Here is a 22,875-nt window from a genome sequence, read left to right as displayed (position 1 = left end):
GCCAGGAATCATCCTATGTGCAGTGGTCAGGCTGCCAGGAATCACCCTATGTGTGGTGGTCATGCTGCCAGGAATCATCCTATGTGCGGTGGTCAGGCTGCCAGGAATCATCCCATGTGCGGTGGTCAGGCGGCCAGGAATCATCCCAGGTGCGGTGGTCAGGCTGCCAGGAATCATCCCATGTGCGGTGGTTAAACTGCCAGGAATCATCCCATGTGCAGTGGTCAGGCTGCCAGGAATCATCCTATGTGCAGTGGTCAGGCTGTCAGGAATCACCCTATGTGTGGTGGTCATGCTGCCAGGAATCATCCTATGTGCGGTGGTCAGGCTGCCAGGAATCATCCTATGTGCGGTGGTCAGGCTGCCAGGAATCATCCTATGTGCAGTGGTCAGGCTGTCAGGAATCACCCTATGTGTGGTGGTCACGCTGCCAGGAATCATCCTATGTGCGGTGGTCAGGCTGCCAGGAATCATCCTATGAGCGGTGGTCAAGCTGCCAGGAATCATCCTATGTGCGGTGGTCAGGCTGCCAGGAATCATCCTATGTGTGGTGGTCAGGCTGCCTGGAATCATCCTATGTATGGTGGTCATGCTGCCAGGAATCATCCTATGTGCGGTGGTCAGGCTGCCAGGAATCATCCTATGTGCGGTGGTCAGGCTGCCAGGAATCATCCTATGTGCAGTGGTCAGGCTGTCAGGAATCACCCTATGTGTGGTGGTCACGCTGCCAGGAATCATCCTATGTGCGGTGGTCAGGCTGCCAGGAATCATCCTATGAGCGGTGGTCAAGCTGCCAGGAATCATCCTATGTGTGGTGGTCAGGCTGCCTGGAATCATCCTATGTGCGGTGGTCAGGCTGCCAGGAATAAAGGAAATTGTGTGTAGTATTTGAGTAAATTCGTTTATTTTTGTCAATGTTCTGGCTCCCTTTCTTCTATACATATCTGTGGCGTCAGTTTAAACTTGTGTAAAGTAATTCAATGAACACAAATGCAAGGGCGGTATCGCTCGGCTAATCCTTGCGATTCGATCACAGCAAGAAGGTCTTTTCGACCATCATTCTCCCATGAAAGTAAATTGGACTGTGGGACATCATTCCCTGGGGAATGTCAATTGGACCTTTTGGGCTGGGCTGAGACCCCTGCTCGCGACAATATGGATTCTCCCGACAACAATTTATTTTCTTTGGTGTATGCAAAATATATATATATATATAGGATCCTGGAAGAGCAATGTGTGTCATCATGCAAGATGTCAGTTATATTATATCTTCATTCAACTTGCTCTTAGTTTGATCATTAATGACTAAAGGCAATGGGTTCTGGGATATTAAAATACTATGGTTAAAGCAACGTCAAGGGGAAAACCCCCAAAATGCCTCACCTTTGAAGCAATAGGCATCATAGCGAAGGTCTGAAGATGGAAACCCAACACGATGAAGGGGATCGCGGTAAAGTGTGCGGACTCCTGGTACGTCTCCACCGCAACGCGCCCTCGGAGTGACGATGGGGTATCGGACGCTGCCATCGTGAAGCCAGCCCAAGTTGCAGTAATCGTACTTATCATGTTGCCAGGCACTGTACAGCTGTGCTGGGCTCGCCAAAACAAAGTTATTGTCGTTACAAATCGCCCGAGCCTCCTCCAGGGTCAACTTGTTCGGGGCAGTCAAATGGACGATACTTCCTGCGGAGAACATGCAGGACCTAAGCATGACGGACATCAGAGGGACACGACTTAAATTTGGCTTTCAGGAAGACCTTGCAGATTGATAAAGTCGCAATCCCTACGGTATGTAAAGAAAATAATTTACAACAAGAAGCAGAAATACCCCGGTGCTGACATAACAATAGATTACATCCTTACTGTTTGAATTACAATCAATCTGAATTAATTGTTGTAAAAATCAGATCAACAACATTGTCCCAATAGTAGGTTTAATTCAGAATCGATCTCTAGCAACACCTGTAAGAAATCAACAAGAATAATATCAGTATACCGTAATCATAGAAGTAATAATGAATTGGCAATTGGGTACAAGCAAGCCTGGAACATCCAGCAATACGCACCTGGGTTCAACTTAGACACAATTTCATCACACTGCTCTTGTTGAAACAGATAATTAACAAATAATACATTATTGTCTCGTCTAATTGTTACTGGCTAGGATAATAATCTTTATTCATGCTCTAGGTTCGGGTTATAGTCCGGCGGCTAAGCTAAATATAACATAACAATTGTGCATTTTGTGAGGAAAGCACCAAATTTGGCACACTAGTAGACTATCATATTATGAAAAGATCTGGATATTGGGCCATCTCAGATTCAGAGATTTGATTTTTGCAAGATTTGCAGATTTTGCAGATTTGCAAGCTGAGATTGCAACGCCAGGGACGGCCGACTCCTTCCTGCGAGCTGCCCACTTCACCCGCACAAGAAGAGCTCATCAAATCACTGCAGCGGCACTGCACATCCTGCAACACCGTGCGTATGAACGCCACTGTGTGACATATGCTGATGATGCAGAAGACCTGCCTGAGTTCGAAGACCGGTGTCACCAGAGAGGAGAAGACATTCCCAACTTTCAGTACTGGGCAACTGTGCTGGAACTAGAGATGTTGGTACTGGTCTACGTGCGTTCTCTGCGGCAGGCTTCGTTCACGATGTACCTTGATGCCCTGACGGAACTGGTCCCATGGTTCCATGCCTTAGACCACACACACTATGCCAGGTGGGTCCCTGTTCACCTGAGGGACACGGTCGCACTCCCAATGAAGCACCCAGATGTAGCCAGAGAATTCAGGGCTGGCAACTTCACTGTACAGAAGACGAAGAAGGTGTTCTCTTCGATCCCAATCGAATCGAAATCTTGCAAAAATCAAATCTCTGAATCTGAGATGGCCCAATATCCAGATCTTTTCATAATATGATAGTCTACTAGTGTGCCAAATTTGGTGCTTTCCTCACAAAATGCACAATTGTTATGCTAAGTTGCCCCACTATTAATAAAGAGTTGTCCTTAAATAATGAGTTTTAAAGAATATCTACGCTTCCAGTGAAAAACCTTAAACTATTCTGGAAAGAAGTTTGACTCGTTCTCAACTTTAAACAAATGGCAGTGGCATGCACACGCAGACTCCGCAAACATATGACCCAGCTAAATTATAATTACACTTACAATGCTCACTGTTATTGTTATTATCACGTATGATCGCATGTTCGTTTTCTTGCATGTACGTTATTATAACTACTTTATTAAGATTAATATAAATAATATGAGTTCCAGAGTTGCTGTGAAAGGCTCTGTGAACAGTGGGTACCCAGAGAAACATCACTAAATTGTTATGATGATAACAAAATAATTATTTTTATATTTATTATAATTTTTCACTCGTTTAGTACAAATAGCATATCGTCTTATTACTGTACCTCTATTTCTCATTGCGAAGCAATACGCATCATATTGCTCTGATTTGTTTCTCACTCCGTATGAACGCACTCCAGGCTGATGTCCCAAATCACCGTAGCAGCCCCTCCTCGGTGTCGTGATGGGATACCTGGGGTCAGAATGGGTCTCTGTCACATTCATTTGTGACATTCCATGATTGATGGGTCAATCCTCCCACATGGTCATTCTTAAAGATTATTCACCAAACGTGTGATTTTGAGGAATGGCCGAAAATTGGCAAGTTACTGTCTTAATATGTTCACTGATAAAAACAGACATGGCACTTGACGGAGGGAAGAGTGTGAAGCAAAATATTTAGAAAGGAGGGAGACAAATGGGTGAAGCTTTGTGTGGGCATATTGTCATGGGAGAGAAGAGCAATATTGTTTGGTCAGGTGATTAACATATGAGATCCTGCAGGAATATTAACATATTGAGAGAGAGGTAAGGTGGAGAAAGACAAACACACATACATATACGCACATACACACATACACACATACACACATACACACACACACACAGTGTGGAGCTAAATCGTACCATCGAGACTGCCACAAGTCGTACATGCCTTATCTTGACCTCTCTACCAATGTGATATACACTCAGAATAGTTAAACATGGCATGATCACGAAATCACAATTCACTAGGCCATCATAAACCATAAAATCCCAGTCTCTCCATCAATCTAATACATTTCATAGAAACAAAGTAAAAACATTCGGGAGCAGCATCATCATTAGTAGTAGCAAGCAGCCATACTTGGGAAATAAGGCATTTAAGTCAAACAACAGGCATTGAAATGAAGGAATTGAAGTGATGGAATGAACTCATTTGAGTGAAGAAATAAGCGTTTCAGTGAATGGACCATTGCTAGACTTAAACATTCTGCCACAAGCAGCTCCAAGAGACACCACAAATTATTCAAACGGGAAAGAACTCTGGACAAACGGTTCATGCAATGAAAAAGGTTTTTGATCGCAAAATCGAAAGAAACAACTAGAGGCTGAAAACACAGGAAAAGCGGGTGACAGAGAAACCACTCCAGAACTATCGATCATCTCCTCCTCACTAAAGCCATACTCAAAAACTATAAGATTAGAGAGTTCATAGAACACGTTACCCCGCGCTGTCTTGAGAAGTAAGGACATGGGCGGGGTCTACAAGTGGAAATTTGATTGGTCACGATGATGTAAAATGGCATAATATTTTGTCTAAGTACTGCGAAACACAAGGGTTTGGAAATTGCTAAAAGGCGACTTATGGCCTACAGTGTTCAAGCATATAATTACATTTAAATAAAATAAAGATTGTTTAAAAGTTTGTCGAATTTTTGTTTTTTTAAAGTTTAGTGCTGTTTATGCAGCGTCTTATGCACCACCTTATTTAACACATTTCATTAATTATTCGTGTCTGTTGTTTGTGTCCTTTATGACGTCATAAGATAATGAATCGCACATATATCAAAAGGCTGTGGACAGATTCGGACGAAATTTTGCAGAGATGTAGCGTATTTGACACAGACAAAACGATTCGATTTTGGTGAAGATCCAGATTCGGCTACTATAATTTTAAAGTGATTCTTCACCATTGGGAGATAGGGCCAAAAACGATACATAGCAGGATATCTCAAAAAGTTGTTGACGGATTTGGACGAAATTTTGTGGACTGGTTGGGTGTCTGACAAGGACGATTCGATTCGATTTTGGTGAAGATCTGAATATGGATTCGGAAATGAGACTTATTTCATTTTCTAAGTGATTCTTCACCATTGGGAGATAGGGCCAAAAACGATACATAGCAGGATATCTCAAAAGGTTGTGGATGGATTTGGACGAAACTTATTGGACAAGTTGTGTGTGTGACATGGAAGAATCGATTCAATTTTGGTGAAGATCCAGATCCAGATCCAGATCCAGATCCAGCTTGTAGAATTTTAAAGTTATTCTTCATCATTTGGTGATATGGCCAACCAGGGGAAGGTATTCTCTCTACTGAGTGCCGTTCTAGTTATCACTGAATCGACGTTGGTATTCCATCATTGCTAATGGTGCATCGTGTGCCGAGTACCACGTGGTTTTACTTTTTTGCTACATGGCATTACCCTTCAAAATGGCACGCATTAATTCAGATAAAGCGGCAAACCTTCTCATGGACACTTATAATGATGATCATGATCATTACATCGATTTATGTTAACCAAACTGTGAGCAGATGATTTGTTGCGTTATCTGGTATGGCAGCATATTCTGTTTACAATTCAACAGCGTAATATTTCCGACGAGTATACTCATAGGGGTAGAATATGGTACACCCAGCACTACGCATATGCTTCTATTGGTAGAATGTGGTCCACCCAGCACTGTGAGTATCGTCGTAGTGGTAGAATCTGGTGCACCCAGCAGTATGCATATGCTCATAGTGGTAGAATCCGGTGCACCCAGCACTACACGTATGCTCATAGTGGTAGAATCTGGTACACCCAGCACTACACGTATGCTCATAGTGGTAGAATCTGGTACACCCAGCACTACACGTATGCTCATAGTGGTAGAATCTGGTACACTCAGCACTACGAGTATACTCATAGGGGTAGAATATGGTACACCCAGCACTACGCATATGCTTCTATTGGTAGAATGTGGTCCACCCAGCACTGTGAGTATCGTCGTAGTGGTAGAATCTGGTGCACCCAGCAGTATGCATATGCTCATAGTGGTAGAATCCGGTGCACCCAGCACTACACGTATGCTCATAGTGGTAGAATCTGGTACACCCAGCACTACACGTATGCTCATAGTGGTAGAATCTGGTACACCCAGCACTACACGTATGCTCATAGTGGTAGAATCTGGTACACTCAGCACTACGAGTATACTCATAGGGGTAGAATATGGTACACCCAGCACTACGCATATGCTTCTATTGGTAGAATGTGGTCCACCCAGCACTGTGAGTATCGTCGTAGTGGTAGAATCTGGTGCACCCAGCAGTATGCATATGCTCATAGTGGTAGAATCCGGTGCACCCAGCACTACACGTATGCTCATAGTGGTAGAATCTGGTACACCCAGCACTACACGTATGCTCATAGTGGTAGAATCTGGTACACCCAGCACGACACGTATGCTCATAGTGGTAGAATCTGGTACACTCAGCACTACGAGTATACTCATAGGGGTAGAATATGGTACACCCAGCACTACGCATATGCTTCTATTGGTAGAATGTGGTCCACCCAGCACTGTGAGTATCGTCGTAGTGGTAGAATCTGGTGCACCCAGCAGTATGCATATGCTCATAGTGGTAGAATCCGGTGCACCCAGCACTACACGTATGCTCATAGTGGTAGAATCTGGTACACCCAGCACTACACGTATGCTCATAGTGGTAGAATCTGGTACACTCAGCACTACGAGTATACTCATAGGGGTAGAATATGGTACACCCAGCACTACGCATATGCTTCTATTGGTAGAATGTGGTCCACCCAGCACTGTGAGTATCGTCGTAGTGGTAGAATCTGGTGCACCCAGCAGTATGCATATGCTCATAGTGGTAGAATCCGGTGCACCCAGCACTACACGTATGCTCATAGTGGTACAATCTGGTCCACCCAGCACTACGTGTATGCTCATAGTGGTAGACTCTGGTACACCCAGCACTACATGTGTGCTCGTATCGGCAGTCAACGTGATAAATACTCATACAATGAGTTGTTTTCCACATTGGTAGTCTTTCCATTTTTCTGTTTAGCTTTGGAATACCTTGGTAAAATTATCAACGATCACTAGTACATGGACATAATGTAACCCACAAGAGGATAAAATGTAAACAATGTCACACAACTGCTCTTTGTGGGTGATCTAAATTTTTTGTGCCGAAAGATGACCAACCAATATAACAAGAAAAAAAATGACAAAATGAAACTCCATTAATATTGAAATTGAATGTTGACTTGACAAATGTACCAAAATCACTCTGACATGATAGCAGGGAAAGCAAACAAAACGAAAATCTGTATCTTTGTCACTGGAACCCAGGTCTAAGTCGCACACCGAAGCTCTTCACCAAGTTTCGTCCGAATCCGTCCACAACCTTTTGAGATATCCAGTTCACAGACAAACAAAACAGACAAATGAAAAATCCCTCAGAGCGACACTTGGCAAAAGAAAACAAAGTAGAATGGCACTCAGGAGAGCATCCTTTTGATCTCACAAATAATTGGTGGTTGAATTCTGTGATCTGATAAACAAATCGTCTTCAAATTTTAAGTTAATCGGATAAAAATGACAATTTTAGAAATTTGGCCTATGTTGATCTTTTGGCCTATGTTGACCTCAAATATAATTGGTGGTTGAATTCAGTTAGCTGATATGAAAATCCTATTCAAATTTCAAGTCAATCGGATGAAAATTGAGGATTTTAGAAATTTAAAAAAGTGGTTGACCTTTGGCCTATGTTGATCTTTTGATCTCAAAAAGAAATAAGATTTTGTTGGACCACCAAATCCACCATTTGGTGAAGTTTCGTGAAGATCGGTTTAAAATTGTGACCTGTAGGCAAGTATAAGTGAGCGGACAGACAAACACACAAACCAAAGTGATCAACATACTTTTCCCAAAAAATGTTTTTGCCAAGGAACAAACAGACAAACAAACAGACAGACATAATCATAATACAACATAATCTCTGTCCACCTTAGGTGGCGGAGGTAGTGAGTGAGAAAATTGTCACACTTTAAAGAGAAATGACATGGAACAAAGGCCAAACTTTCAAAGTTGCTGTCGTATATTTATCTAATCTTCTGCCACTTCTAGGTTTTCCATATTATTTTTACTTTTCCGACAGTCCCAGTCCTCTCGACTCTTATCCCGTAAACCCTTTTCCCGCCCTGTCAAAACAATCATTCTCACTCCCACATGTCCGCTGACCCCACTGTCCACGCAGCAATCACGCTCTCAGATAGTACGCAGTGTAACATTGCGTCAAGGAATGCTCAAAAGGACCAGGCAACTTGCTCCGCACAGTTCAGGGAGTCATTTGTAATTTGTTCAGGACTCCGGTGATAACTCGCGCACTCTTCATCAAAAGTGCCCGTGGGGATCTTCAACGCCCACCAACTATTGCTAGCAGACAGGACATCTTAACGTCCACCTGAGAGATGGAACACTGATGCAATTCCTGAATTTATTTGTTAATTTCCTCAATTGCTCCTATTTTCTCATTCTTTAGATGTTGTATTTTGTTTTTTTAATGAAAAATGCCCTCGATTACTCACAATTAGCACCCAGACCTGAAGGGCAGAAAGGCCATTTTCAATGTCTCGATGAGGGTGAACCCCTTTAATTACAACAACGACAACCTTAATTCCAACATCATATTGCATTCCTGAATGCCTGGCAACAATGGGCGATTTCTGTTGGAATTCAAACTCTAAGCTTTTAAAAATTCGTTTACTGAAGTTTGTGCCTTGTACTCACGAGAGTCCAAATGTTATGGCAGAAATGTTTGAGCGGATGCCGGTCTCAAGTGGCAAAGTAGTGAGTGTGTGCAAAGCTGCGAGAAAGCTGCACCGTGCCAGGTGCACATGGGCAGAGACTGACACTGTTACAGCCAGGAAATAATGCCTCAGTGTGTAATACTGGGTGGAAGGAGAGAAGGGGGGAACAGGAAAATCCTGGCAATCCTGTATTTGTACAGGATTGCCCATAGGGCAATGCCGTCTGGAACAGCGTTTGTCTGTCCGTCCAGTGTATGCATGTATGTATGTATGTATGTATGTATGTCCCTTCTGCCGACATTTTACGGGTTTATTCCCTTTAAAATTCGTTTGGTCCGATTGACACAAAATTTTTACCATAGGAGTGCCTCCTCTCGTATAATTTTTAATGATAATTATGATGTGATAGGTCACGTGGTACAGGTGCCATCTTGGAAAAAAAAAATCTGCACCTCTATATCTCCGAAACCGCTCCACGCTCCAAAAAAAATTGAAAGGTGGTTCATTGTAAAGTACTCCCCATGGGGAATAACATATGTTAACGATCATGCCATATTGCCATAGGTGCCTTCAATATGACGTCATAAATCGACAAAACGCTTGATCCGATGAATATGAAATTTCTTGAGCGTGCTCAAGGGATAAATTGGTGGAGAAAAAAACAACATGACGTCATCAGTCACGTGGTTCAGCACCCATGTTTTTACGGCCTAGGGCAATGCCGTCTGGAACAGCGTTTGTCTGTCCATCCGGTGTATGTATGTATGTCCCTCACAAACGTCCACCAATCAGAGCTGAGGATCTGGTCATATGACAGGGGGACAGCAGATCCTCCACTCAGCAGTTTCAAGCCTGGCTACGCCATTGTTAGACTACCGCTCTTGTTTTTGCAAAGCCAGTACCGCAGAGCACCAGCAAAGAGCACAGATTGTAATGATCACATGGCTAAGCAAAGACTTCCATAAAAAATGGTTAAATGTCCAGGTAAAACAATCAATGTTTCGTAAATGCAATTGGTGAATTTGTTTTTTTAATTGCTGGTATTCCTAAGCCCCTTCTTCACCCCCAAACTATGTTCATCTCACCCAACAGAGCAGTCGGACATCCAACCAGCATCGCAGTTGTCAAGGCCGTCATGAAAGGCAGCTTGCATCTGGGCTGGCGATGCCAAAATTGCTCCGATCTCAGAGCAAGCTTGCTTCGCCTCTGTGTAGTTGAGTATGTAGCGACCATCCCTGACACGGTAGTGAAACACCACACCTGGCGGCGAATTGTCATTGCAATTGGTCAATAGCACCACCACGTCATTTCTTCCGACAATGAAACATACAATACAGCACTGTTTGACCTCATTTCCTGGTGCTATCGTGTATTTATTGTTGTAACAACCCAATGAGCAGATTTCAACTTAAAAACAACATGTCGTTTGCTCATTGGTGTAAAAATTTTAAACCCATTGTGGCACCATATTACTCCTACTAGAAAGTCATTGTTGGAATTATAAACTTCGGTAGATACACTAGAGTGGAAATCTAACCACCGAACTCACTTTCTCAGCACAACCATAAATAAATAAGCCACGATTGGCAAGTTTATTCATGCGGTACCATGAACTTCACTTGTTTTTTTTTTCATTTAATGCTCAAGAAGATTGAAAAACAGAAAAGTTGTGCTCTGGTGATGTAATGAAGATACAAAAATCTTCTTTCATCCCCTGGACTTAAAAACCCTGCTTTTAGTGGGAAATTGGTCATTAATGGTTAATTTTGTGTTCATGCTTGTTGTTGTTGTTGTTGTTGTTGTTTAGCCCTAAACAGTTCTCTCGAACAAACCCGCTGCATGGAGACACCCGAATGGATCTCCCAGGAGCGACCCAGAGATCCCTCACACTCAGGATGGTGTAATCCCACCTTCACGAAGTCAAGGCCACGACAGAGTTAGAGTTAGAGTAGAACAGGCCGGTCCATGGGGACCGATCGGCACTGCGAACGTGACCGCGCTGCCCTGGCAAATCCGGGCAGCAGGGAAGAATGGGGAAGATTTGGCCCTCAACTTGCATTGGTGGGGGGTTGGATACAACCACCACGAAGAGGCATCCCCAATAGTTGTGCTCATGCTCGTAATATAGATTGCTGACTTGCTTCAACAATTAGCCAGTTCATTAATTGCGCTACATATGTATACAGATCATCTATCTATAATGCCAGTAATCTCTGTGTGTCTGTCTGTGACCGCTGTTTCTCGACAACCACGGGTCCGATATACTTGAAACTTGCCAGGTATATTGCTGGGGACCCGAGGATGTGCCTTTTCAAGGTTTCATATTAATCGGACAAGTAGTTACCGAGCTATGTCCAAAAAACGATTCAACCAATCAGAGAGCAGCGAGTTATCACGTGTGCCGAACGTGGCGAACAGACTCTGCCTCGGACGTCGGACGGCACATTTGAGAGCGTATTCATTTATTTCACGTTGGCAAACTATGTTGCCGCTATGTTGGCGTTAAACTATGTTTTAAAACTAATTAAAACTAATTTGCGATTCTTTCGCTTTCCTGCGCGTTTGTGCACGCTATGGCGATTTCTTTACCAAACTCCGCAAGCCGTTCGCTTTGGACCAAACCATTTCATGTAAATAGAGGGGGGGGGGGGGGGGTTGTCACGGTACTCGCAAGCCGTTCGCTTTGGACCAAACCATTTCATGTAAATAGAGGGGGGGGGGGGGGATTGTCACCGTACTCGCAAGCCGTTCGCTTTGGACCAAACCATTTCATGTAAATAGAGGGGGGGGATTGTCACCGTACTCGCAAGCCGTTCGCTTTGGCTTTGCGAATGGACCAAACCATTTCATGTAAATAGAGGGGGGGGATATAATTTTAGATATACAGTATATATAGTACGGGCATGCCCTAGTTGGTTAAAAACACGGAGGGCTTATTAATTACGTATGCAAACACGGAACTCCCTACATACTCCCCTGCCCCCACATGTACTCCCTCCACCCCCATTCTCCATCTCATATCCCTTTCCAAACATTTTTCACCTTACACGCACCATTCATCTCACTCCACTCTCCTCCTTCCTCTTTTATATAATCTTCCCTTATTCTTATTCTTGTCTTCTTCTTCTTCTTCTTCTTCTTCTCAATTTAATATTATTGTTTGAGTGTGCCCCACCAATTACCGGTATATAATAAATAGATGTCCCTGGTCTTTTGTGCTCTTGGAGGCCTTTTCCCTTGATTACACCAGGGTCCAAGGTGCAATGACCCCCAACACATTACCACAGCTGGAAGCCCCAATATCTAATGTAACCTTTTATCTGTAACCACTCAAAATAATCTAACAGAGTTCACATTCTCCATCTTACAGAATCGTTGACCATCTGTGGACCACATTCGGCTCGGAGAAGGTGTCCAGCTGTTGTACATGTGAACTTTCGAAAAGCCACGTGACCATGCCCCTTATCGAATGTGCGACGTGGTATAACTCGGTAGAGGTATCTCCCTCCCCACACGACCCCAAGTAAAATCCCAGGTTCACACCTTCAACCTTTAATTCCACGATAGTCGTGAAATGCCACAAAGGCCGACGGACATGACACTGGTAAAAGCCACTGTCACTCGCTTGCAGACGAGAAATCCTGAGCGTGGGTGCTTCGCCGTTCTCATCAAGGGTGACACGCTCCTCATACTCCTTTCCCACTTTCGTCCATCTGGAGCCAAAAGGACAATCATAAGTGTTACCAAACAAACGAGGACATCAATGGAATATCAACAACATTAACCAGTGCAATTATTTATTTATTTTCAAATCTGCTACTCATTTTCCAACTTCTGGTCCATTCATGGCCAAGAACACACTCTTTCCACAGCACCAGCTCTACCGAAGCAATCACGAGACAGGACACTGGGTGGTTTGCCATTGCTCTACCAAGCAGAATTCAGGACAACCCTAATAAACGAGGCACAAGTAACTGTCTCGCATGCTTATATCCAAGACCACCTGCTTGATTTGCCAGGACCCCCAACTCTGTAGCCACGTATGCCAACTTCGTGGATATGTAGATCGGTTATAGACGTTTCATCCTAATCCGGCAAAATCTCATAATATTAAAATGATATAATAGCTCAAGTTTACATTTTCCCACCCATAGTTTATCGTTTCCGCATGTAGGTGATGCTCTGATGGATTATAAACCAGAACGTGAAGCAAACAAGACGCAAAACTACGCTCCGACTGTGGATGGGCCTGCATCGTGTGAAAAAGCCCTCATCATGGCCAAGATCATTCAAAACATAGGAGCACGTGACAGAAGCTGGATAATGGTCACAGCTTGATGAAGTTGGGTAAGTTGGTGCCTAAAGTTGGCTTTTTCCAAAAAAAAAATTGTTTTGCCTAAAACCCACCCCGACACTCACTGATGAATCTTTGAAAGTTTGACGAAGATCCGTTCAGCCATCTGAGAAAAATGGCGACACACAGACAGACAGACAGACAGACAGACGTCTCTCATCTATCTATAATTCCAGTAATCTCTGTGTGTGTGTCTGTGTGTTTGTTTGTCTGTGACCGCTGTTTCTCGACAACCACGGGTCCGATATACTTGAAACTTGCCAGGTATATTGCTGGGGACCTGAGGATGTGCCTTTTCAAGGTTTCATATTAATCGGAGAAGTAGTTACCGAGCTATGGCGATTTATTTTGCGAATGGACCAAACCATTTCATGTAAATAGAGGGGGGGGGTTCTACCGTACTCGCAAGCCGTTCGCTTTGGCTTTGCGAATGGACCAAACCATTTCATGTAAATAGAGGGGGGGGGGGGTTCTGTGGTCGTTACTGCCACGTGGTTTCAAAGTTTTTTTTTGTTGTTGTTGTTTGCACGCATGTTTTTTTGCACCCACGTACGGGCACGCCCTAGTAGTATAGATTAGCACTACTGCCAGTTAGGTGGGAATTCTGGAGTACAGTCCCGGCTCCGGAACGTGAGACCAAGTGGTTTCTTTATATTTCGTTATATGTGAGCTGTGGCCTAACCACGTTGGTGTTCAAGCCAAAACAAAATTGTTCTCCAGAAGCCTCTTTTTGCTGCGAGTGTGCTCGGGCAAACTTGCCAAGTGCCCAACCCAAACCAACCCATTAACTCTTTACGTTAGGTACTTGTTGATGCAAATCAAGCAAGTTTCCTCGAATAAAGAATTCAAAACCTTAACGCTTTGCCTTTTGCAATCATATGCAACAATCAAAGGATCAAAACCTCAGGCGTTCCGAAAATGTACCTACCCAAAAACAGAAGCCAAGATGAACTTGTCCTTCTTTTCTCTCTCGACTTTGATCCACCTGATGTATAAGAACTTGTGATAAGCTTTGCCTTGCTGATGGTCTTGCTCGACTTTTGGTAACTGGCACGGTAGAATGACCGTGCTGCCCAGGGACTCAACCACAGGCAGCAATGGCAGAACCACTTTACTGCGCGATTCTGCACAGACAGTCATTTGTTTAGCGACATCATCGTCCATCAAATGCAAGAGGGATAATTATTCTTTTGGTGCAATCAAACAACAAGTAGTAGGCAAAAAGTCTTCCCTGGCTAGAGTTCTAAGGGTAGTGGGACGTCTAGAGTGCCAAGGGTAGTGAGACGTCTAGAGTGCTAAGGGTAGTGAGACGTCTAGAGTGCCAAGGGTAGTGGGACGTCTAGAGTGCCAAGGGTAGTGAGACGTCTAGAGTGCCAAGGGTAGTGGGACGTCTAGAGTGCCAAAGGTAGTGAGACGTCTAGAGTGCCAAGGGCAGTGAGACGCCTAGCATGCCAAGGATAGTGGGATGTCTCGAGTGCCAAGGGTAGTGGGACGTCTAGAGTGCCAAGGGTAGTGGGACGTCTAGAGTGCCAAGGGTAGTGAGACGTCTAGAGTGCCAAGGGTAGTGAGACGTCTAGAGTGCCAAGGGTAGTGAGACGTCTAGAGTGCCAAGGGTAGTGAGACGTCTAGAGTGCCAAGGGTAGTGAGACGTCTAGAGTGCCAAGGGTAGTGGGATGTCTAGAGTGCCAAGGGTAGTGAGACGTCTAGAGTGCCAAGGGTAGTGAGATGTCTAGAATGCCAAGGGTAGTGAGACGTCTAGAGTGCCAAGGGTAGTGGGACGTCTAGAGTGCCAAGGGTAGTGAGACGTCTAGAGTGCCAAGGGCAGTGAGACGCCTAGCATGCCAAGGATAGTGGGACGTCTAGAGTGCCAAGGGTAGTGGGACGTCTAGAGTGCCAAGGATAGTGAGACGCCTAGCATGCCAAGGATAGTGGGATGTCTCGAGTGCCAAGGGTAGTGGGACGTCTAGAGTGCCAAGGGTAGTGGGACGTCTAGAGTGCCAAGGGTAGTGGGACGTCTAGAGTGCCAAGGGTAGTGGGACGTCTAGAGTGCCAAGGGTAGTGAGACGTCTAGAGTGCCAAGGGTAGTGAGACGTCTAGAGTGCCAAGGGTAGTGAGACGTCTAGAGTGCCAAGGGTAGTGAGACGTCTAGAGTGCCAAGGGTAGTGGGACGTCTAGAGTGCCAAGGGTAGTGGGACGTCTAGAGTGCCAAGGGTAGTGGGACGTCTCAGTGAAAACCGCAGTCGTTCCCTTGCATCAGGCTAGTTACAGAGACCATTTTTACAATAACTGTTACAAAGCTGGCAACAATGAAATAGGCATAGGATGGATGGAAAACGAATTTTCTTGTTTTAATTAATTAAGTCCCAGCTACAACAGTGTACTTACTGTACAAGGCAAAAAGTTTTTATATTTGCTGTTATTTATAAAGTGTGCACCAGGAAAAAGATTGGAAGAGAAAAAAAAAGGGTTGGCAGAAGATGGGAGTCCAAAGAAGAAATAAAAGGGGGGTGTTTTATCCATATGATGGGTGGGGGAGGGGGTTGTGGGAGAGTAGGAGTGAGGAGAGGGGGGTGTGGGAGAGTAGGGGTGAAGCAAGGGGGCGGGGGGGAAATGTGGAAGAGTATGGGTGGGGTGATGGGGATTTGGGAAGTAGGGGATGGGGAGGGGGATGCAGGAGAGTATGGAGTTGGGAGAGGAGGATGTGTGGGAGTAGAGGAGTGGGATGCGGGAGAGTAGGGGTGGGGAGAGGAGGATGTGTGGGAGTAGGGCATGTGGGAGAGTAGGGGGATACGGGAAGTAGGGGATGGGGAGGGGGATGCTGAAGAGTATGGAGTGGGGAGAGGAGGATGTGTAGGAGTAGAGGAGTGGGATGCAGGAGAGTAGGGGTGGGGAGAGGAGGATGTGGAGGATGATGTGTAGGAGTAGACGATGTGGAGGGGGATGCAGGAGAGTGCAGTGTGGGAGTAGGGGGAGGGATGCGGGAGAGTAGGGGTGGGGAGGGGAGGATGTGTGGGAGTAGGCGATGTGTGGGAGTATGGGATGTGGGAGAGTAGGGGTGGGGAGAGGAGGATGTGGAGGATGATGTGTAGGAGTAGACGATGTGGAGGGGGATGCAGGAGAGTGCAGTGTGGGAGTAGGGGGAGGGATGCGGGAGAGTAGGGGTGGGGAGGGGAGGATGTGTGGGAGTAGGCGATGTGTGGGAGTATGGGATGTGGGAGAGTAGGTTGTGGGGGAGGGGGATGCGGGAGAGTAGGGCGTGGGGGAGGGGGATGTGGAAGAGTAGAGGGTGGGGAGAGTTGTATGTGGGGAGTAGGGGATGGGAAGAGGGATGCAGGAGAGTAGAGGGAGTGGATGGGGGTTAAAAATTTGCCATTTTGTGTACATAATAAATAGATGGCTCCATTGCCATGTCATTAGCATGACACATGTAACATGATCATAGTATATGAAACATCTACATTTTAACAAATTACAACATAAATCAATGATAAGCAAAGTTAATATAAAACAAGTTTTTGATATATTTTTCCCCAGACGATTTATAAAATTTCAGACGTCCAAGTATGTTTGACATGTTGAACAAAAATGGAATTGTTACTTTGACTCGTAAAGTCGAGGCATTCCTGCAGAATATAAAACTACAAGAGTAGAAATGAAGTTTATAATTCAAACAATGACTTTCTAGGAGGAGTAATGAGGTGCCTCAATGGCTTTAAAAACTTTACACCAATGAAAAAACGACTTTTTTACATTTAAAAAAACTGCTCATTCGGCTGTTACAGCTATGGCCTGAAAAAATTAATATATTACCACCACACCATTACCACCACCACCGCCATCATCACCATCATCACCATCATCATCATCACCATCATCATCATCATCATCATCAACACCACCACCACCACCACCACCACCATGGCCTAGAGGTACACACTTGGGTTCACAATCCTGGGTGTGAATGCCGACCCAGCTACAAACTGCCATCCTGGTGTTTCCCAGGCAGGGTGATTCATCAGTGTGTGTGTGTGTGTGTGTGTGTGTGTGTGTGTGCGTGTGTGTGCCGTCCCTCGGATTGACGTTGTACGGGCGTCCCGTCTGTCGGCATTCGTTGATGGACGTTAAAGATCACATGGTGTCCTTTGTGAGGAGTAGGCGAGCTATCGCCAGCACCATGGCCAAATTCCAAGTTCCTGACATAACCAACAAAGGGCACTGCATCAGCGGCACAGCCACGCCATCAGCCAATGATGCTACCCCGCAGCCTTGTGTTGCATACAAACGACGAACTACTACTACTGCTACTTCTTCTTCTTCTTTATAGTGTCCACAATGATTCTCACCTTCTTGCATTTGCCCAAGGCTTTCACAAACTGGCTGGCAAGGCCTGACATCCGAATGAAGGCAGTTTGGGAATTTGTAATTTGTTCAGGGTCGACGATAATTCGCCTACTCTTTGTGAAAGACACCGTGGGGTCTTTATGTCCACCAAATAATGCTGGAAGTCTACCCAGATTAATGTTCAACCGAGGGACAGCAAATTGTGACGAACCCCGTTTGCGAAGCCGCAACCCGGCAGTCTATAATAGGGTCGGGAATATAATAGGGACGGGTCGGGAATAATAGGGTCTATAATAGGGTCGGGAATATAATAGGGACGGGTCGGGAATAATAGGGTCTATAATAGGGTCGGGAATATAATAGGGACGGGTCGGGAATAATAGGGTCTATAATAGGGTCGTGTCGGGAATAATAGGATCTATAATAGGGTCGGGAATATAATAGGGGCGGGTCGGGAATATAATAGGGTCGGGTCGGGAATAATAGGGTCTATAATAGGGTCGGGTCGGGAATAATAGGGTCTATAATAGGGTCGGGAATATAATAGGGTCGGGTCGGGAATAATAGGGTCTATAATAGGGTCGGGTCGGGAATCAAACCCAGTTTAGACAGCTCAAAGGAACTATACTAACTCCTGGACCATCCTGTCGGAAACAAATGTAGATCTTACGAAGAATTTTTTAAATTTGATTAAATTAAATTCTCATTCTAAATAGAGTGCCACCTGTGTAAGGTGCATTGGTTTAATGTTTGCACTGTGCTTCTTGCTCGAAGTGTTTTGAACAATATCGTTTTCGTTTTATTATGCGTAAGGAGTCAGAAAGGTCATGTACACACGTGTGCAAAGTACATATTATTTTAAACATAATGGCGGTCGTTCAGCCATCGCTCAGTCCACAGGAAAGGCATTTCCACCGGGGCTATCCGTGACCGACTGTCATGGCGCCCGGCACAGCAGGCCTCCTGATCAATGGAGACCGTGACCGTGACACGGATTTCAATCTTTTTTCCTACCGGTCATTCTTCAGCAGTTACACTTTAACCGGCTGGAATTTTTACTGCAGTGTCTCCTTATTGCTGAAGCTGGACCTCGAGCGATTCCCATGCTTGTGATAGCCATTGAAGCGCAGGCGAAGACAATGGTCAAAAGTCTGACTAAATCCCAGTAATTCCAGTTAGAAGGCCTGGCAGCCTCCCAAAATTTGTTTTCACTTTATTCTCAATAATCCCTGGCCTGTTTTGATCCCAAAAAACGTTTAACTTTTTCTTCGAGTGAAGGAATAATGCGAGCTGAGTCTTTTAAGGGCTACGATGTTTTAGATCATCCGCTCGATAACCGGCTTCCTGCGCAACAGCTTCAGTGTCACCAGTGGCCTCCAGACCACCAGCAAGTCCAACAATAATTTACCAACTGGGTTCACAATCTCAATGTCTAAGACTTGATTTTTCACACCAACACACGAAATCTGCCTGAAATTCCTTCTGCCTGTATTTCATTCTTATCCGTGTTCTTCTTCTTCTTCACTATAGTCCTCTTCTTCTTCTCCACAAAGATTTTTTCCGAACTTGTCTCCCACCTAAATGCTTGGTCCATCAACCCTCCTCCCGTACCTACAGCACCACTTTCCTCCATGCTTTAACCAATAATTATTCCCATCCATCCCATGATCTCTGTATGTTTAGATTCTGAATCCTGAATTCAGTTTGCAGAGGTTGTCTGCTCATGACAATCAATTCCCCTTCATGTTTTTCAACAGTTTCAAACCCCTCTGTGGCAGTACCCTCTCCCACATGCCCGCATCCATCCAACCCCACCCCTTCTATGTATCTCCCTCATCAGCGTCGCTCCACTTCATGTCCCCTCTTTGTGCATCACCACTCACCCCATCACCCCTCATCCCACAAAAACCGATCCCCATAACTGCAGACTGATCACTTTACTTCCAATCATCAGCAAGGTCATGGAATCCATCATCACAGTTGACATGAAATCCTTCCTTTTCTCCAACAGCCTCATCCCAGATCATCAATTTTGTTTCAGACAAAGGTCACTCTACCTTGGGCATGCTGCTGCTAATCACCTAACAATGGATGAGGCCCTCGATGTCAAGCATGAGATTAGGGCCGTCTCTCTTGACATATCTCATGCTTTTGATCAGTCTGGCCTATGGCATCCAAGGGCAACTCCACGCATGGCTTACTGACTTGCTCCACTCTTGTAGCCAACGTGTGGTTCTCAACAGAGTCCTTTAATCTCCTCTCTCTATCAGGTCTGGAATGCCCCAAGGCAGTGTTCTGGGCCCAGTCCTATTCCTGATGTTTGACTCATAGAAAATCCTCTTTACCTATTTGCTGATGACTTCACCCTCTGCTGTGACATCCCTCATTCTTCAGACAGGCAGGCTGCAGCCTCTTCCCTCTCTTCAGACCTTGATATAATCACAAGCTGGTTCAAACACTTTGAATACGTCTTTTAATCCTGACAAATCTCACACTCACTATCTCTCTCTGAAAAGACAGTCTGGCAACCACCCACCCCACCGTATAATTTCTTAACAATCCTCTTGAGGAAGGTCAGTCATTCAAACCCCTGGGTCTAACTATCAGCCATGATCTTTCTTGGGAAAGCCACATTTCTAAATTGACCTCCAAGACCAGTTGCCGACTGGGCATCCTCTGTCGTACAATGTCCTTCCTTGGCACACCTGAACTCTTATCCACCTACAAGGCCTTCATCCGCAGCTTGACCTAGTACTGCTCTCCCCCCTGTGCTGTCACAAATGTATCACATCTTACTCCGCTTGACACCATGGAAATCAAGGCTTTCAAGATCAATGGAATCTCCTGCGCTGTAACTGAGTATGGGTTTATCACTTCGCCATCATAAACAAGTCGGTGGTCTCTCTGTCTGTCTTCTCTCACCTCCTTTCTGTTCTTGCACCCACTGCTCTTTCCGTGCTTTGTTCCCCACCCCCAGGTGTCTGTAAAGTGCACGTGGTCCACCACGTGGTACCTCCTTCTGATGACATTCTCTTAAATCTCATTCTTCCCTCCAGGTCTTCAAGACAGCTGTTCATCACCATCTCAGATCGTCCCCAATCCAAAATCATGATCTTTCTTACCCCCGTTACACAACTTCCACCACACCCCCAACTTTCCTTCTTTTTTTCTTTTTTTTTCCTTCTTGAGAGCTTCTGTATCCAACTTGTCCACCCCATGCATCCTCCCTTAGCCCTCATCCTTACCCACATGCCTTGTTGTCTGTCTCCGTCTATTTGTCCCTCGGCCCTGCTGTTGGTGTTTCCCCCTTTTTCTGCTGTTCCTTTCGTTAACTTGTATCCTGATCCGTTTTGTGTTCTAGCTCTTTCACGAGCCTTGGTTTTGTATACAAAAAACAGAAGCCGAAAGCCATACCTTCTTTGACGTGCACTTCATTTCCGTTTGTTGACATAAGTGAGCTGAGAAGCAAGATGGACACAGTTGCTAGAGCTGCCAGAGCTTGTTCGTGGCTTTTCATTGTCATCTGCAAATGACGCAAGCAAATCAACACATGGAAATGCTTTATGATGTTTTCCATCTAATGAATGTCATTTATTTAATAATATCATTTAATAATACACGGTCAGCAATTAATACAACAAATGAGACAAAGCAAAAGTGCAAAGAAACCAGAAGCTTGACGAAGAAAGGTGTTCAGGGGGCAGATCCAGAATTTTTTTTTTAGGGGGCAGGGGGGGGGGGGTCACTTGAGGTTAAGATGTTCACAGATCACAAAATCTACCCAAAGCCTTATTCAAATGAATGTATTTACAACAACGATGTCAATACACAAAATGTTTCTGATACGAATCAACAGAAACATTGAGCAGACATGCACAAAATGCGGCGAAAATAACCCGAACACTGAAACTAAACTCGCCATTACGGATCATCAGATCGTCATAATAAACGATTGTCGATTGTCCAATGATAGCTCACAGGACAATCACATGGCACTCTGTAGAGCGCTGTTTTGTATCTCACTGATAGGCCGGATCTGCATTCGGACCTGCACCAAAATCTAATCGGCTTTTTCTCGTCACCAAACCAACTCATTCACCAAGTTTTGTCACAAGTCGTCCACAACTTTTTGAAATATCATGTTATATAATCGCTTTTGGCCCCATCTCTCAATTTTGAAGAATCACTTGGAAATTTAAAAAAATCCTCTTATCTGGATCTGGATTCGGATCTTCACCAAAACTGAATCACTTTGTCCTCGTCACACACACAACCTCTCCACCAAATTTAATCCAAATCCATCAATAACTTTTTGAGATATCCTGCACAGAAACAAACCGACAGGGTTTAAAACATTACCTCCGTTAATTGCAGATGGTGGAAGTAAATATGGTAGTGGCGGAGGGAGGGTGAGGTGGGGATTGGAGAGGGGGGGGGGGGGTTCACGTGCACCTAGTGAACCCCCTCCCCCTGGATTTAATGCAACAAAGCACCTGAGATTTAAAACCAAGTTTTAAAAACATCTAGGAGTAAATCAAGCAATGCTATTATTTAATAAACAAGTACAAAAAGTTTTAATTAAAACAAAAGCCGCGTCGATGTTACACAATGCCTAGATGCAGCTGTGCCTATAACATCGATGTTATAAGCACAGGACATTCCTATTGATTCGATTACCTGATGCAGGATATTCGATTACTTTTTGTGCAAAGTAAAAATATATCTCAGCAATTTCCCGTGTGTGGCGACGAATTTTTAATATATCTCGGCAATTTTCCGTGTGTGGCGACGAATTTTTAATATATCTCGGAATTTTCCCGTCTGTTATTTCAGGCGGTGTATGACTGACCATGCCGCGATTGAAAAAAATATATATCTCGGCAATTTCCCGTGTGTGGCGACACGTGAACGAAGCTACGCTCCTCTCTCCACATTATTGTGACGACGTATAAATTAAATATTTCATCGTGACGATTGTCATCAAATGGACGAATTTTTAATATATCTCGGCATTTTCCCGTCTGTTATTTCGGGCGGTGTATGACTGAGCATGCCGCGATTTAAACAAAATATATATATATATCGGCATTTTACCGTCTCTTATTTCGGGCGGTGTATGACTGAGCATGCCGCGATTAAAAAAAAAAAAATGTCAATGGACTTGAAGTTACAGGCCTTTGAGAATTCATTTCGTTCTATAAAGGGCAACTTTCATCGCATTTTCTTCCCGT

The 22,875-nt window shown here is 44.6% G+C and overlaps 1 protein-coding gene across 1 annotated transcript in view; it reads right to left on the bottom strand.

The window, feature by feature from the left end:
* The window catches only part of LOC137434415 (uncharacterized), a 137,492-nt gene that overhangs the window by 108,026 nt on the left and 6,591 nt on the right, over positions 1–22,875 (bottom strand). Inside the window, exons 2-7 of the mRNA XM_078785177.1 lie at positions 21,059–21,167; positions 14,232–14,427; positions 12,493–12,662; positions 10,035–10,209; positions 3,427–3,554; positions 1,384–1,683 (exon numbers count right to left, since the gene is read on the bottom strand). Of these exons, the coding sequence (XP_078641303.1) occupies positions 1,384–1,683; positions 3,427–3,554; positions 10,035–10,209; positions 12,493–12,662; positions 14,232–14,427; positions 21,059–21,167 (1,078 nt within the window). The remainder of the gene's footprint in view (positions 1–1,383; positions 1,684–3,426; positions 3,555–10,034; positions 10,210–12,492; positions 12,663–14,231; positions 14,428–21,058; positions 21,168–22,875) is intronic.

Source organism: Myxine glutinosa, chromosome 10 (genome assembly GCF_964187855.1).
Source record: "Myxine glutinosa chromosome 10, kmMyxGlut1.1, whole genome shotgun sequence".
NCBI classification, from domain to species: Eukaryota; Metazoa; Chordata; class Myxini; order Myxiniformes; family Myxinidae; genus Myxine; species Myxine glutinosa.
This window is presented reverse-complemented; position numbering and strand designations above follow the sequence as displayed.